Here is a 13,541-nt window from a genome sequence, read left to right as displayed (position 1 = left end):
AAAGGCACACCGGCCCATTGAGGCACAAGCACTGACTGACGTGCACACACACACAAGTACACACCACTTGATCTGCATATCATTATGCTTTTGATCGAATGCCAAGGTTTTCGCTGAGAAAGACGTCAGAGTCAAATGAAGCGAGCATGTACACAACACCTGTAGGATTTGTGTGTGTGTGTGTGTGTGCGCGCTCGTGTGCGCTCATGCTCATGAGAGAGGCAGCTGTGAAATCTGCACCTGTTTAATTGAATTAGCCTCGTTAATGTATTCGCACAGGCTGCCAAAAAAAGCGTGGCATTAACAAGCTCATTAGACCAATTAGTTAATTAATTGTCTGTATGGCAGAAGCTTCCCAAAGAGCTGCGTCTTCATTATCTGATAGCTGCTGCCTGTTGGATCACTGCTTGAGAGCTGATAATGCACTCTGTGTGTGCGCCTGCTTGTACGTCTCATCAAATGCCGTATATTTCTGCATATGTGTGTGTATATACTGTATGTACTCTGTGTGTGTGCGGTTAGTTGGGGTGAAAACGTGCGCGTGCGCGCGTGGATGCTCATGTATTCGTCTGTCTGTGTGTAGCATGCTCATAATATGGTGGCCAATATCAGTGTGCATATTGCAGTGAAAGGTTATGTGGGGGCCGTCACTCCCACAGGTAAAGACAGAGCAGTCCTCCCAGCCACTTTCTAATCTCTCTTTTATTAGAAGTTAATATCTCGCCTGCTCTTTCTCACTCCACACTCCCACCTGCTTAGAAATGGCCCCGCTCCATCTTTTTAATTCAATTATATTAGCCACCCTCTCTCTCTCTCTCTCTCTTTCTCTGTGCCCATAACTCTGCAACTCACATCTCTCCCTAACACACTATCTATCTCTTTTTTCCTTCTCTGTCTCTTCCCATCTTAGCCCTCCTTCCTTTGTCCTCAAATGTTCCATTTCTATTCGTAATCCTAGATGGAGGACAGACTTTGGCCAATCAAGGATTTGCGCAAGCCATTCTCCCTTTCTCCTCTTCTCTGCCTTGGTGGCAGAAGTGTATGATGGCGAGCAGAGGGGGAGGAAAAAAAAAGGACAGACGGGAGGAGGTGGGAGGCAGGAGTTGAGGGGAGGACCCCAGGGGCGAAACTTTGATTGCTAAAGTAATGAGACTTGATCAGATTGAGGTTTCTCTCTCAATAGGAGCTCTACTAATATGAAAGTCCAGGGCTTAAGCACTCATTTGAAATAAAATCACAAATCTGATATTCTTTCTTCCGGACTCTCAGCCAAGGTCCTATACTCCTCCGCTGGAGAATTAAGACTTCACAGAGACCACATGGGAACTTTTAATCATCTCTGATGGTGGCAGATTTGGAGAAGGGGGAAAAATGACCCTAATGTATTAATTATGTAACAATATTATGGAGAAAGTCAGCACTGTAAAGACCTTGAGCTATAGGAGGGATTTTGGCAGACACTGAGATCTTTAACTAGCTGGATCAACAGGCCTCACCCGCAGTGAGTGGGAATAAGAAAATGTCAACATCCTGTTATACAGACTCATAACAAATTAGATGTGACAACATAGGCTTTTTGAATTACCTTGTTTGTAGCCCTGTGAGTAACTCAAATTTGGATGTTTTTCCAAGGTAAATGTGACTTCGTTTCCAAGAAAGGCTTGATTGCTGCTGCAAAAATAATACTCAGTCTCTACTTGTTCACGAGAGCAGAAAGCACCATGATGTTGGCACTAGATAACAGGAATAAAGGCTATCAGTCACTTTACATCGCTCTTCCTTTTGGCTCCTGGGCACTTTACCATGAATCCAAGCTTCTTTTGTCGCGGCTATCACCGCTATATAAGCCTTTAAAACGTTATATTTCTCGAGTTTTAATATTGGATATTAGCGAAGACTTTGTCTAGTAACTAAGCTGACACAGAACACTGCCTTTAATTGTGTCTTGCATGTGAAATATGGCTATTGTCGAACAGTCCGGATTGCAGTCATAAGTAAGTATAGTAAAACATTTACAGAAGCTGACTTTTAATTAGATCTTATTGCTTTTACTTGGTTTAACATTGATGGCAATAATATTTAAAATGTGTAAAAATGTGCTCTTTTGCCAAATGTCCATTTTTCATTTGAAATCCCTCTTGCGCCGTAGATGGTTTAACATAAAGAACTTTTGCTCTCTGGTGTAATATGTTGAACTTGGCTGAAGCGCTGAAATGAACACGTTATTGTCCTAGTTTTTGTAAAACTTATTTCCCAATAGTCACACAAAAAATTGGGGCGAATAATCCAGATAAAAGAGAGATTTTAATTCATTATTGCAATAATACTGGGTGGCCCATTGCTTATAATTGTTACCATCCATTAGCAAAGCTGTAGATAATTTAACTGCATTGATGACCACCTTTAACTCACTGTTGCGCTGTGTTGGGTGGGACATATTAATGCTAGGAAGTGTTTCTGGGAGGCTCACTTAAGGAGGCAGAGGTAGGTTGTGACTGCGCCAAGACACATGCCCCTAACCACAGTCTGCTCCTGGTGGCCGTGCTCACTTTGAGTGTGTCTTTAGCTCCATATGTTTTTTGTGGTTATATCTGCATCTTGTTCTGACCTGATCTTAAATCATCCAGTTTGACAGAAATAAAAATATGCAGGCGTTTCGACTAGTGCGTGCACGTGCATACAAAGGTATTGTATGGTATCTCAAAGTGTGTTTACGAGGTAATGCTTGTGTATGCTGTGACTCTCTGCGGAGCTTCCTTGCTAATCTAACACAGGACCATTTAACAGAGTCCCAATGAATAGAGGCTTTGATTTAAGGGGGATCTGAACCACGGGCCCACACACACTCACATTCATGTTTGGGGTGAGGAGTTCACCCACTGTCTGCTTCCTCTGAAATTATTGGTCTTTTTGTATCAGTAATTGCTCAAGCGCAAATTCATGTACAGTAACGCACACCGCACACACCAACAGTTACTTAGAGCGGCAGTGTGGTGCAGTGATGAGCAGTTTTGCTTCTCCTGGTCTCCAGGCCTTTCTATGTGGAGTTTGCACGTTCTCCTGGTGCTTGCCAAGGTTTCTCAGATTCAGATTTTTCCCACAGTCAAAAGACATGCATGCTAGGTAAGTTAGCTAAATCCTAAATTGGCTGCCCGTATGAATGAAATCATAAAATGCTCGTTAGAAACATGCACAAGAGCCTTGTCACGAGACATTGTGACACGTGCAAGAAAACAAGTGGTAAGGAGACAGTTCACCCCAAGTTCAAGTTGATGAAATTCTTTTGTGCTACAATAGGCTGTGGATTGTAGTGTGAAGGTGGCAGATCCAAATGCAAAAGACTGAAGGCAGAATAATAAAAGCTGATAAAAGCCCAAATTTGCTACTAGACATCCAAACAAAACCATAACCCAGAGAACTACAACAACACAAGGAAACACAAGGAAGCAGAAGAGCACACGCTGAAGGCACAGCAGGGAATAGCCAAAGAAGACGAATACTAATCTGAATATTAACTCTTAACAAGACGAACAGAACAAGGCAACACAAGGGGACCAAGGCATAAACACAGAGCGAGACAGAGGGACAACTGGAAATATGAAATACAGAAAGAACTAAAACGGAATGGAAAAACCCACCATTAATCTGTAACTTAAGAATTCACAATCCCAAAACCAAACACAAAGAAACTTACGTTCTACATTAGAATCAGAATAAAGAAAACTGAGAGAAAACACTGTGGGAACTGAGCACAAATGCTAACTAATGAGCTAAAACATAAATACACATAGAACAAATATGAGGAAATCATAACTCAAAATTTAGGAGCTTAAGTAGAGTAAAGAAGCCCAACTAAATAATAAACCAGAAGACGCAACTCAAAAACCTGGCACAAAAAGCCAGGGATCATGACATCTCTGGCCCGTACTGCTATTTATATGGTGTAAGTTACCAATCACTGGGAATATTGGCTGTAGAAATGCCTGCCCTCTCTTGAATGTAATGAATGCAAACAGCACTTAAAAGTCGTGCTTAAAGAGCCAAAAAATACATTACAGAAATACAACTCAGCAACAGTCTTTCCAGAAATCCTGACCCGGTTGCTCAAAAAAATCTAAAATCAAAATCAAAATCCACAAAGTGTCAGCACTACTTGAAACGAACATCTTGTTTATCTTCTGTAACTGAAACCACCACATCTTGTTGGTAGTTTTGCAAACACTACGGGAAATCTTCGATTGAGGCGAAAGGGTGCCTCCGAGCACTTTTTTATTTGCAGGTAGAAAACCTTCAAACTGAGAAGGAGGCTCATGCGAAGCCCCTCGACCAGGATGTGGTTAGTTTGCGAGTCACATAGAAGTCTCTGAAGAGAACATTTGTCATAAAGGGGAAAACTAGAATGCCATCCTCAAAGACAGCCCAGCCACACGGCAGAGCACAGTGGGTAAGCGCGCCCTGTCTTTCACACGCTCGCACACAGAGGAGAGGAGATCTTCTTAAACAAGGAGCAGAACTGGGCACCGTTCTCTAAATCAAATCCAGCGAGGTACATCTGGGAATTCTCCTCATTTTTTACTTCCTTCACAGTTAATCATCAGTCCTTCTTCCCCTCCTCCTCCGCCTTTCCTCTCTTGCCCTCTCTCCATATTTAATAACTCATCCCCACCATCTTAGCTCCGCAGAGGGTAGCCTCGTACATTAAAGAAGCATGTTTGTGTGAGTATCGCTTAGCCATTAGAAGGAACGAGATGGGGGGGAGGGGTTAAATGTTGGCTTGATTTTCTTTTCTATTAATTATTTTTCTTCAGATCATTCTTTTTTTTTTGCTTCCTTTGTTGTCTTTTTCCTCTCTCATCTCCCTTGTCCAGCGTCTCTCTCTCTCTCTCTTTTGCCCCAATGAGAATCAGTGGTAATGAATGTGAACATTAAAGAGTCGTGCGCATGATGAATGGAATGGCCTTTAGGTTTCTCTCACTGTCCTCTCTCTCCCTCTCTTTATTTTTATTCTCGCTCCCTCTCTGTTTCATTCTCTCTTCTTCTTTTCCTCCTCCTCCTCCTCTCACCCCTCTAGGTATATCAGAGTGGCGCGTGGCAGTGATGTGTTTTAGGCTTAAATTAACCTATTTACTGTGTCCTTGGCCAAACCAAGTCATTTGTCTGCTCCTTAGTGTTTTAGCATGGTGGGTGCCTGTCAGCCAGCTAAATGAAATACATTCGACATAAAAGCAGCGCGCTCTTAGATGCCGACTTTATGCCCTTACTTTTCTAACACTAACTTAATTTCCTTATTACCTTTTTGACATCACTGGTGTATTCAGAAGGCGCCAGCAGCTTAAATGCGATAAGTGTAACACTGTATTTTCATTTCATCATGTTACTGATGTTCTGGGGCCAAGTTTGAAAATTTGCGGTGTCAAAGGTTTAAGTAAGTGTCTGAAAATAAACAGGTTGCTTTCTGTTGCCGGCGTGATTTTGTACGTTGTAAGAAAAGGGGCCGTGGCCCAGCTAAACATCATGTGATGCTTTTTTTTGTTTTTCTTTTAATGAAAAGCTTTTTGATGCATCTGATGTAGAGGAGATACAAAAGGATCACAACACAGTGAGAGCCCTGCCTCCAGGTTTCAGAAGCACTGCTCCGGTTAGCATCCTACAACTTTATGACGAGTAGTCAAGCAGTTTTATTGGTCCCGAGTCAAAGCGGTAATTGTAGGGGTCCCTAGCCTGGCACAAAGCCTTTATTTTGTTCCCTTTCACTTGTACGGAGACAAAGCAGAAGCAAACGTCTCTAAATTTTACTTTCATCTCCCACCTCTCTTATTTGTATTTGCTTGCAGTGGGTCGCTCATTCTTCTCCTTGTGTTTTGGTCCACCACAGCTTTCTTTTCGTTTGTCGGTGTGCTTAAAGGTCCTAACCTCAAACAGTACTTTCAGATCCTCATCCTTGCCTTTCTTCCTGTCTCTGCTAACCTTGCAGTTACAAATAAGTGAGGGTATGTTAAGTGATATCACGGCTGCCCTGGATCGGACCACCACCAACCTGAATGCAGACAGACAGCAGATCTTAGGCCAGCTGCATCACACGAGCAAAGAGGTTGAACGTCTACAGCTGGAATTAGCTCTCGAGCGTCGCACCGGTGAAAAGAAGGTAATCAGCTTCGTCTCCAAGGTCTTCATTCAAATATTAAAATGTGAATTCTTGTAAAATCTTTGCTTTGTTTGACTTTTACAATTAAACCGAAGCGTGTTTTGCCCCTCAAATTGTTGACAGTTGGTACGTTAAAGGCGAGTTTTCCTCCTCACCATTAAAGCAAGAGTTTCTACAGAAAGTGGGCACGTTGGAAGGAAAAAATGGTTAATCTAGAGATACGAAAGTTCTACTGGATGGGAGATTAAATATAATATTCACTTTAATGTAATGCATTGTCTTTCCCCACAATGGGACTGATAAGATGGGTCGCGTAGGTGAGGGATTCATTTAAATATGAAATTTTCAAATGTAATATTCACTGTGACAGGCATTGTCTATTTCTACAATAGTGCTGATAATAAGGTTTTAGATAATGGGTAATAGGATGTTCTGATATTTAGAGCCTTATTAAAAACACATACTTTTGATGAAGACAGACTTGGCAAAAATTTTGATTGTTCCGCTAAAATGGGATTTCGGATTCTCTACTGCTGGGACTGTGGCGAAGCTGGGAAATCACGTGGTCACGTGCTACATTGCTTCTTAGACCTGTTTTTTTTGTCCTGCTCTTCCCTTTATGCGATACACCAAAAGCATATGTTAGTGCTTAGTGGTTTGCGTTTAACCTTCAATTAACCAGGTTGCAAAGATACCTTTTCCCAAAGCCGTTGGGATATTTCAAGGGCTCGGGATTGTAAAAAACAGAACACAGCACATGAGGTTTCAGTCCTTGTCACTGGGATGCCTCTTCACTGACAATACGCTTTTTTAACGTATTTTTTAGGGTGAAGGTTAAGTTCACAATTTTGCTGGCTATCCGCGAGTCTATTGTTACAGTAGTCAGCCATTTATTAGAGTGCCCATTTAAAAATGCTCCTCTGTAGCTCATGTTATATGGGAGTTTGGGTAAATTTAAGAAATTTAATTAGGGGGTGCACATGAGTTCATTTTCACGATGAAAGCAGCTGCACTGAAGTTCAACTCCTTAAAAACAAGTCACCGAAGCTAAGCTGTCACATACAGGAGAGTTTTAAATAATTTCTAAAACGGTTTTCTGCTCATGCGTTTTGTCGCGCACATACATTTCATGCAGTTACGTGCACGTGCAACTGTGTGCACATGTATACGTGTGGGTGTGTTTAAGTCTTTTATGTTTGTGCCGGTTAAGTCAAAGGATGGACCATAGCTCTCTGCCCAGGGATCTGGTTTCTGCTTCACATCTGGCCTTGCTTTATGCACAAAAACTGGTTTTCTCTGATGTATTACAAGCCCTCTCTCGCACACCCACACAAGGGCGCACACACTTGCAGCTTTGCATTCCCTCATGCACACTTCATTCCGTCGTTGCGTGGACGGTGGCTGCAGTAGGTGTGCGGGAACGCGAGCGAGCGCGCCTGCTCCCTCTCAAATATAAATGAAACAGAGAACTTTGCATTAAGTGTTTTTTTTTTCTTTTTGCCGCGGCTCTAAATGTCCAAACATTAGCACAGCTGAACAAATACTGTCAACACTCTCTCCTTCATCTTAAATGTACTCTGCTGATTCACTCTCTCTTGCACTCGCTCGCCCTCTCACTTACAGTTGCACTTCTTTCCTCCGAATAAAAAGGGAACGCAGTCTGCTCTCGCTGCAGAGAACAAGTACTCTAGTCACTTTAAAGTCTTAATTATCCGAAATTCTTGGGAAGTCGACGTGGACACGGCATTTATATTAGATTTATATAAGAAACCACTGAAACATCTGTTTAACTTTTTTTTCTCTCCCTGCGGTATCATTTTTTTCTGTTAAAACAACATTTCACCAAACACTGATACTGATATTTGCAGGACAGCTACGGTTTGCTGTTGACATTTTTTTTACTGTATTTTTTAATTTTTTTGTGACTAACACGACATACATGACACAGGAAATTTGTCAAATAAAAGCAGATGTGTGCCCTTTTTTATGTAAATGTCCAGTCTTAAATTTAGAGCCTTATTATAAACACACACTTTTGATGAAGCCAGGCTTGTCAGGAATTGGACGGGCACAACTTCCTCCTTAATCCCTTTAATTTCCTACCTTTTTAATCCCGAATCCTTTTTTTCTATCTAACTAACTCGCACATCATCATCAACATCATGTGAACAGCCACATGTTGTTGCAACTGAGACATGAGGTTGAAGTCTTGTCTCCCCCTCCCCATCCACCACCACCATCACCACCACCTTGTGTCAATAATAAAATCATTAACATCACAAGCGGCTTTTTTTGTAGAAACGATCTACTTCACCTTCCCAGGACTATAAGACACACACACACACACACGCACACAAACTCTTCTTTAAAGATCACAAATGTGCACAGGAAGCAGAACGAGGGATTTCTTGAGTTGAGGATTCATGTTCGCGGCAATTTTGCTGGACAGTAAAGCCACAAAATCTCGCCATAGAGCGATATGTGAGGCACGACCTTTCAGACTCTTTACCGTAAATCTTAAAATATTTGACTCTATGTGCGTGGAGACTAAAGAACAGTAAATAAAGCTGTGTTTCAAAACACAGATGTGTGCACTATAATCCTCGCATGTGGCTATTTATTTTTAATCTGCTGCTAGCTCTCCTGCCTAGTGTGTCCTCAGCTTCCTCACTTGGACTTTAATGCAAGGACGCACACGTTGTGTACGAAGCACTTTTGGAAGACTAATTCAGATGCCCTCCTATTTAAAGTGCAAAAAGAGGTGAAAGCAAACACAAATGAAAGGAGTAGGAGCAGTACAGTGGAAGGTAAGCGGCGTTGACTAAAGTTGTTCGAGCCTTCAAGGTTGGACAGGGACAGACGTGGGTCCTGGTCACAGCGCTTTACAACTGTCAGAAAAGCTTACAGATTTTTTTCTCCCTCTCTCTCGCCTTGCTTTCTCTCTTGATCTCGCTTATTGCTCATTTCTTTTCTTGCCTTGCCACATCTCTGTTTCATCCCCACCACCCTCTTCACTACCCCACCCACCCCAACTGTTCAAATATTATTTCTCCCCTCCTGTCGCTGTCCCCCCCCTCCGCACCTCTTTTTTTTCTCCCTCTCTTTATCTTGTCATTGCCTGTCAGTGGGGATTCTATCTACGCCGAGTGTTGTGTGCGTGCGTTATGTGTGAACACATTGAGACTGGGATGCACTTAAGAGCTCATTGATTTAAAAATACCTTCGATATTGGAGGTCCCCTCCTGCAGATTCGTTCAGGAGCTTATCACACACACATAGACATCCAGGTAGAGATATGCATAAACCAAAGCTCCACTCCAAAGTTTCTCCTTAAACTTTGTGATTGACCTAGTTAGCGTGTCGTTTTGACAAGTTGTCTGTTTTGACACGACGTCCTCCGGTGTTTATCAACATCCATTCTGCCTATCACACGCTCACATTGGGAATTCATGCACGCGCACGCACTCAAAGATAAATCAAGCTACGATTTAACAATTGGCAGGAAGAGAGTGTGCAGTGTTTGCCATGGGTAAGTGGAATGACTTGTATTTGTAAGATGAATAAAAGCTTTGGTCAGTTTTTTTTTCTTCTTCTGTGTGCACATGTTTTTTTTATCTGATGTCTGTGGAATGCAAAACACTATCGGTATCACTCTGGTACCAGGGTACTACCTATTTGTATGAGTCGAAGTGTTTACATGAATGCTCCTGTGTGATTTAACTGGTGCGTGGATAGCGATGTGTATACACAGGACTTTTTTTCCCCCTTCTTCTTCTTCACTTGCCATAGCTCAGGTTTAGTGCGTCTGGTGAGCCAGGCCACCGACAGCCAGAGGTGAGAGGCCAAAGAGCCAAGTTAACTCCATCAATCCCCCTGGACAGTTACAAACAAGCCCTCAACTCTGGTCAAAACGATCCCTAGATCATGGATGACAGACAGCAGGTGGGGAGGGATAGAGAAAGAGAGAGCGAGCATTTGACTCAATTCCAAAAGAAAGGCTCTTACAAATTGGAAGTGAAAACTTGTCTGCTTCAACTATAACAAATAAGCTGTTAAAATTAGATCGAGACAGCATTCCTTCTTTCTTATTGTTATTGTCAGCATTGTCAGTGATATTGTGGTAAAATCACTCACAACACAGGATTAGATATCAAGTAATACAATCTTGCCTTCATGTCAATATATAAAAGGTTAACTAATTTAGAGCATCCTATTCCTCTCGGTCTTCAACTCCCAAATACTTGGCCGCTGATTTTGGTTTTTTGTTTTGGAGATGATCAGATTCACGCTTCAGTCGTAGAAAGGTTAAAAGAACATCTTAACATCTTTAAAATGTTAATAAACCATTGCAAAAATATCGCAGAGTTAAAAAGAAACTTTTTTGGCTCGACAACCAAACCTGGCCGTTCTCACCGACCTCAAACAGAAAAAGACCGTGGCGAGGTAGGGAGTCGGTGAACACGTACAGAAGAGAAATGAGAAAAAAAAATGTCCAAAACATTTCCCCGAGGCAAACTTGTAAGGAATCACACCCACATGAAAGCGCACGCAGACATGCAGACACACACACTCACGCACTCATTTGGCATCGAGCAGAAGTGGGTAATTAGGGAAGGTCACCAAGGAAACAGACAAACACAAGCTACTGTGAGACGTAGCGTATGCTCAAGAGAAGCATCAACAACCGTCGCCCTGTATGCAGTGTCATCCACCCATCACCGCCACCATTACCTGAAACACACAAATATGAAAACAACAACTCGAATATTTTATCTCGAGTTCAGTAAACGGTGACAGAGTCGCCGGCGAATGCAGGCGACGTCGTTCTTAACACGACGTTTCCTTGTCCGAATCTTATGAGAGCGGCTGTGGTTTTGCGATTAAAAGAACAACAACAAAAAAATGTGTGTTTGATGTGTGATTAAATGTTTTCATCTTACAGATACAGAAGAGGGAGGTTAAGATGTGTACACTGATGAAGGAGCTCACAGAAAGTAAGGGACAACACTCAGAGTGTCAAAAAGAGGTAAAAAAAATCCATCAGTTTAATTTTTAATGATTATTGTTAACCACACTGAAATTTGATAATGAAATCACTTTTTAAAGCAGTCTATTATCATTTCTGGTTTTTAATTGCTCGTTGGATAATGTTTTTGTAGTTGTGGAATTAGTATTGTTTCATTACATGTTCATCTTTGGAAATTTAAAGCTTTTTCCCCTGTTGCGGATGCTAATTTATGTGCAAATGTAACAGTTGCTTCGAAAAGACAGGTCTTTGGAGAAGCTCCGTGAGGAGAGGGATGAGCTGAGAGTCCTGATGGAGGACCGAAGCAGAGAGTGCGCACACCTTGACCGGAGCAAAGCCAAACTGGAGGCTGACTTGGCTCTGAGCCATGAGAAACTCCACACCTCACACCTTGAGGTCCATCTCTCACTGTCTGTTTAATCAAAGGAACTGGAGAGGTTAAAATGCCAGGATACGCAACTTATTTAAATGCATGATTTTGTTAATTTTGTTAATTTTCTCTGTGTTTAGGTTCGAAGTAGAGATGAGTTAATTCTGCAGCTCAGAGCCGAAATGAAGACAGCTGAACAGAAGCATCGAGGAACACAGAAGCAGGTGCGGTGGCTCGTCTGCGTTCACTTTTCAGGTTGTGCCATGCAGTTTTTAGAAATTAAAAAATACAATTTGGAGAAATGGAAACTCCATGTTTTTCCCTTTAAAGCAGCATATCTGGGCGTTTTTAAGCAGTATTTTATGAAAAAGGCGGTTTCTTTTTTATATTATGTTGTGGTTTTTGGGTTTGAAATTTGTCTTAGGGCTTTCAATTCTCTCCTCCAATTTTTTTTTTATTTTTCTTTCATATGCCGAGGCTAGGTTCAGTGATCACCCCTATTTTTTCAACACTTCCTTGCTTTACACCCACAGAGTTGCACACATCTACTCAAGGGAAGTGCCCAAACCAGCAGCAGTCTTCTACTGCTGGCTGCCGAGCGGCTCCATCAGAGCAATGGGAGGTGTAGCACCTTGCTCAAAGGCTCTGCGAAAGTTGGAGCTAAGGAAAAGGGAATCGTTACTCATTCATGTTTGCTGTGCCTACATTTTCCCAGCTGGTCCTGAGACTAAACTGGGAAACTCTCTGACTCAAACCTGACACTCACTTTTTGGTTACTGCCACCCCCTCACTGTCTTTTCTGTCTGTCTGGGTGTGCATGGTATCCCAATGTAAAGCTTTCCTCGTCTCCATCCGTTTCAATTTTTTTATCCTTTTTTCTCTTTCTTTTGGCTCAGGTGACAGCTCTGGAGAAAGAGGTAAGACACTTAAACTGCACGATCAGAGCGCACAAGGAAGAGGCCTGTCAGTTAAGCGAAAAGGTCAGCGATATCGAGCACCTTAAAGAGCAGAAGGCGAAAGAACAACAGCAGCTACAAGAGCGGCTCCGTATTAAGGAGCAACAGGTAAAGAGAATCTCTCTCCTCTCCTCTTCACCTTTGCTCACTTCTTGTGAAATCTATGGATCAGTTGAACTCTGACCAGGAAGTCGTGAAACAGGCTCACAAAATTGAAGCGTAACACCGGAGGGGGGACCGGCTCCGTGCTTCACAGCCGACTGAAGCAGAACAACTCTGAGCTCGGCCAAATGCACAGCAGGCTGAAAGACCGAGAGCCGGAGGTCACAAAGCTCAAGGACGGTTTAAGTCGGAGGCCCGTAACGGCGCAGAAGTCGGCTCTTTTGTGTGCTCACTTGTCTGTCGGCTGAGACATAATCCAACAGAAAAGCATCTACTGCGATAATCCAATGAGGAACATAAAAGGAAAAATTGCATGCACTTATGCGTTTGAGTGCGAGCGCTCTAAATCACGGTAGACTATCAAGTAGTCAGAGTTTTCTGCCAGGAACGACAAACCGACTCGCTTGCGGCAGACAAGCTTTATTTTGTAGTCATCTTACATATATTCCAATCTACATCATCTGAATTACTAAACAAGACACGATGACCCTACTGTTTGTGAAACTCTCACATCTAATTGGAACTAAGCATGAATACAGATAGGGAAATGTAGACCAAGAATAAAGTTATTATCAACTTAGGGTCAACTTGGGTAGTCATGTGACGGCAATGAATACTCAAACATCAGGCCAAATGAGGCTTGTCAGGTCATGAGGGTCAAATGTGTTTTCCATCATGTTTAATGAGGGTTGTTTGTTTCCCCAAAGCACACGCTCCTGATTATGGTCACAAGAAAGCCATAGTGTCCCCATTAAGTCTTGTTATGAGGCCTTTCATCCAGTAACAGAGAGAAATGCAAAGTCCACCCATTAGTGTTTGGCCTGTAGGATAGTGAATTCATTAAAGGAAAGAAATACAGTGACACAAGTAGAGCAAGTAATA

At 42.3% G+C, this 13,541-nt stretch overlaps 1 protein-coding gene across 6 annotated transcripts in view; it reads left to right on the top strand.

Annotated features, from left to right (window-relative positions):
* The window catches only part of LOC102076257 (myosin-9), a 147,714-nt gene that overhangs the window by 44,945 nt on the left and 89,228 nt on the right, over window positions 1–13,541 (top strand). For 5 of the 6 annotated variants that reach the window (XM_025910425.1, XM_005471725.3, XM_005471724.3 and 2 more), the window contains 5 exons: window positions 5,975–6,145; window positions 11,088–11,171; window positions 11,400–11,567; window positions 11,682–11,765; window positions 12,438–12,605. In XM_025910425.1, the coding sequence (XP_025766210.1) occupies window positions 5,975–6,145; window positions 11,088–11,171; window positions 11,400–11,567; window positions 11,682–11,765; window positions 12,438–12,605 (675 nt within the window). The remainder of the gene's footprint in view (window positions 1–5,974; window positions 6,146–11,087; window positions 11,172–11,399; window positions 11,568–11,681; window positions 11,766–12,437; window positions 12,606–13,541) is intronic. The other variant, XM_019363443.2, reaches the window with a different exon arrangement.

This window comes from Oreochromis niloticus, linkage group LG9, assembly GCF_001858045.2.
Source record: "Oreochromis niloticus isolate F11D_XX linkage group LG9, O_niloticus_UMD_NMBU, whole genome shotgun sequence".
In the NCBI taxonomy this organism is placed as follows: Eukaryota; Metazoa; Chordata; class Actinopteri; order Cichliformes; family Cichlidae; genus Oreochromis; species Oreochromis niloticus.
Note: the sequence above shows the minus strand (reverse complement) of the source record. Positions and strands in the feature narration are given on the sequence as shown.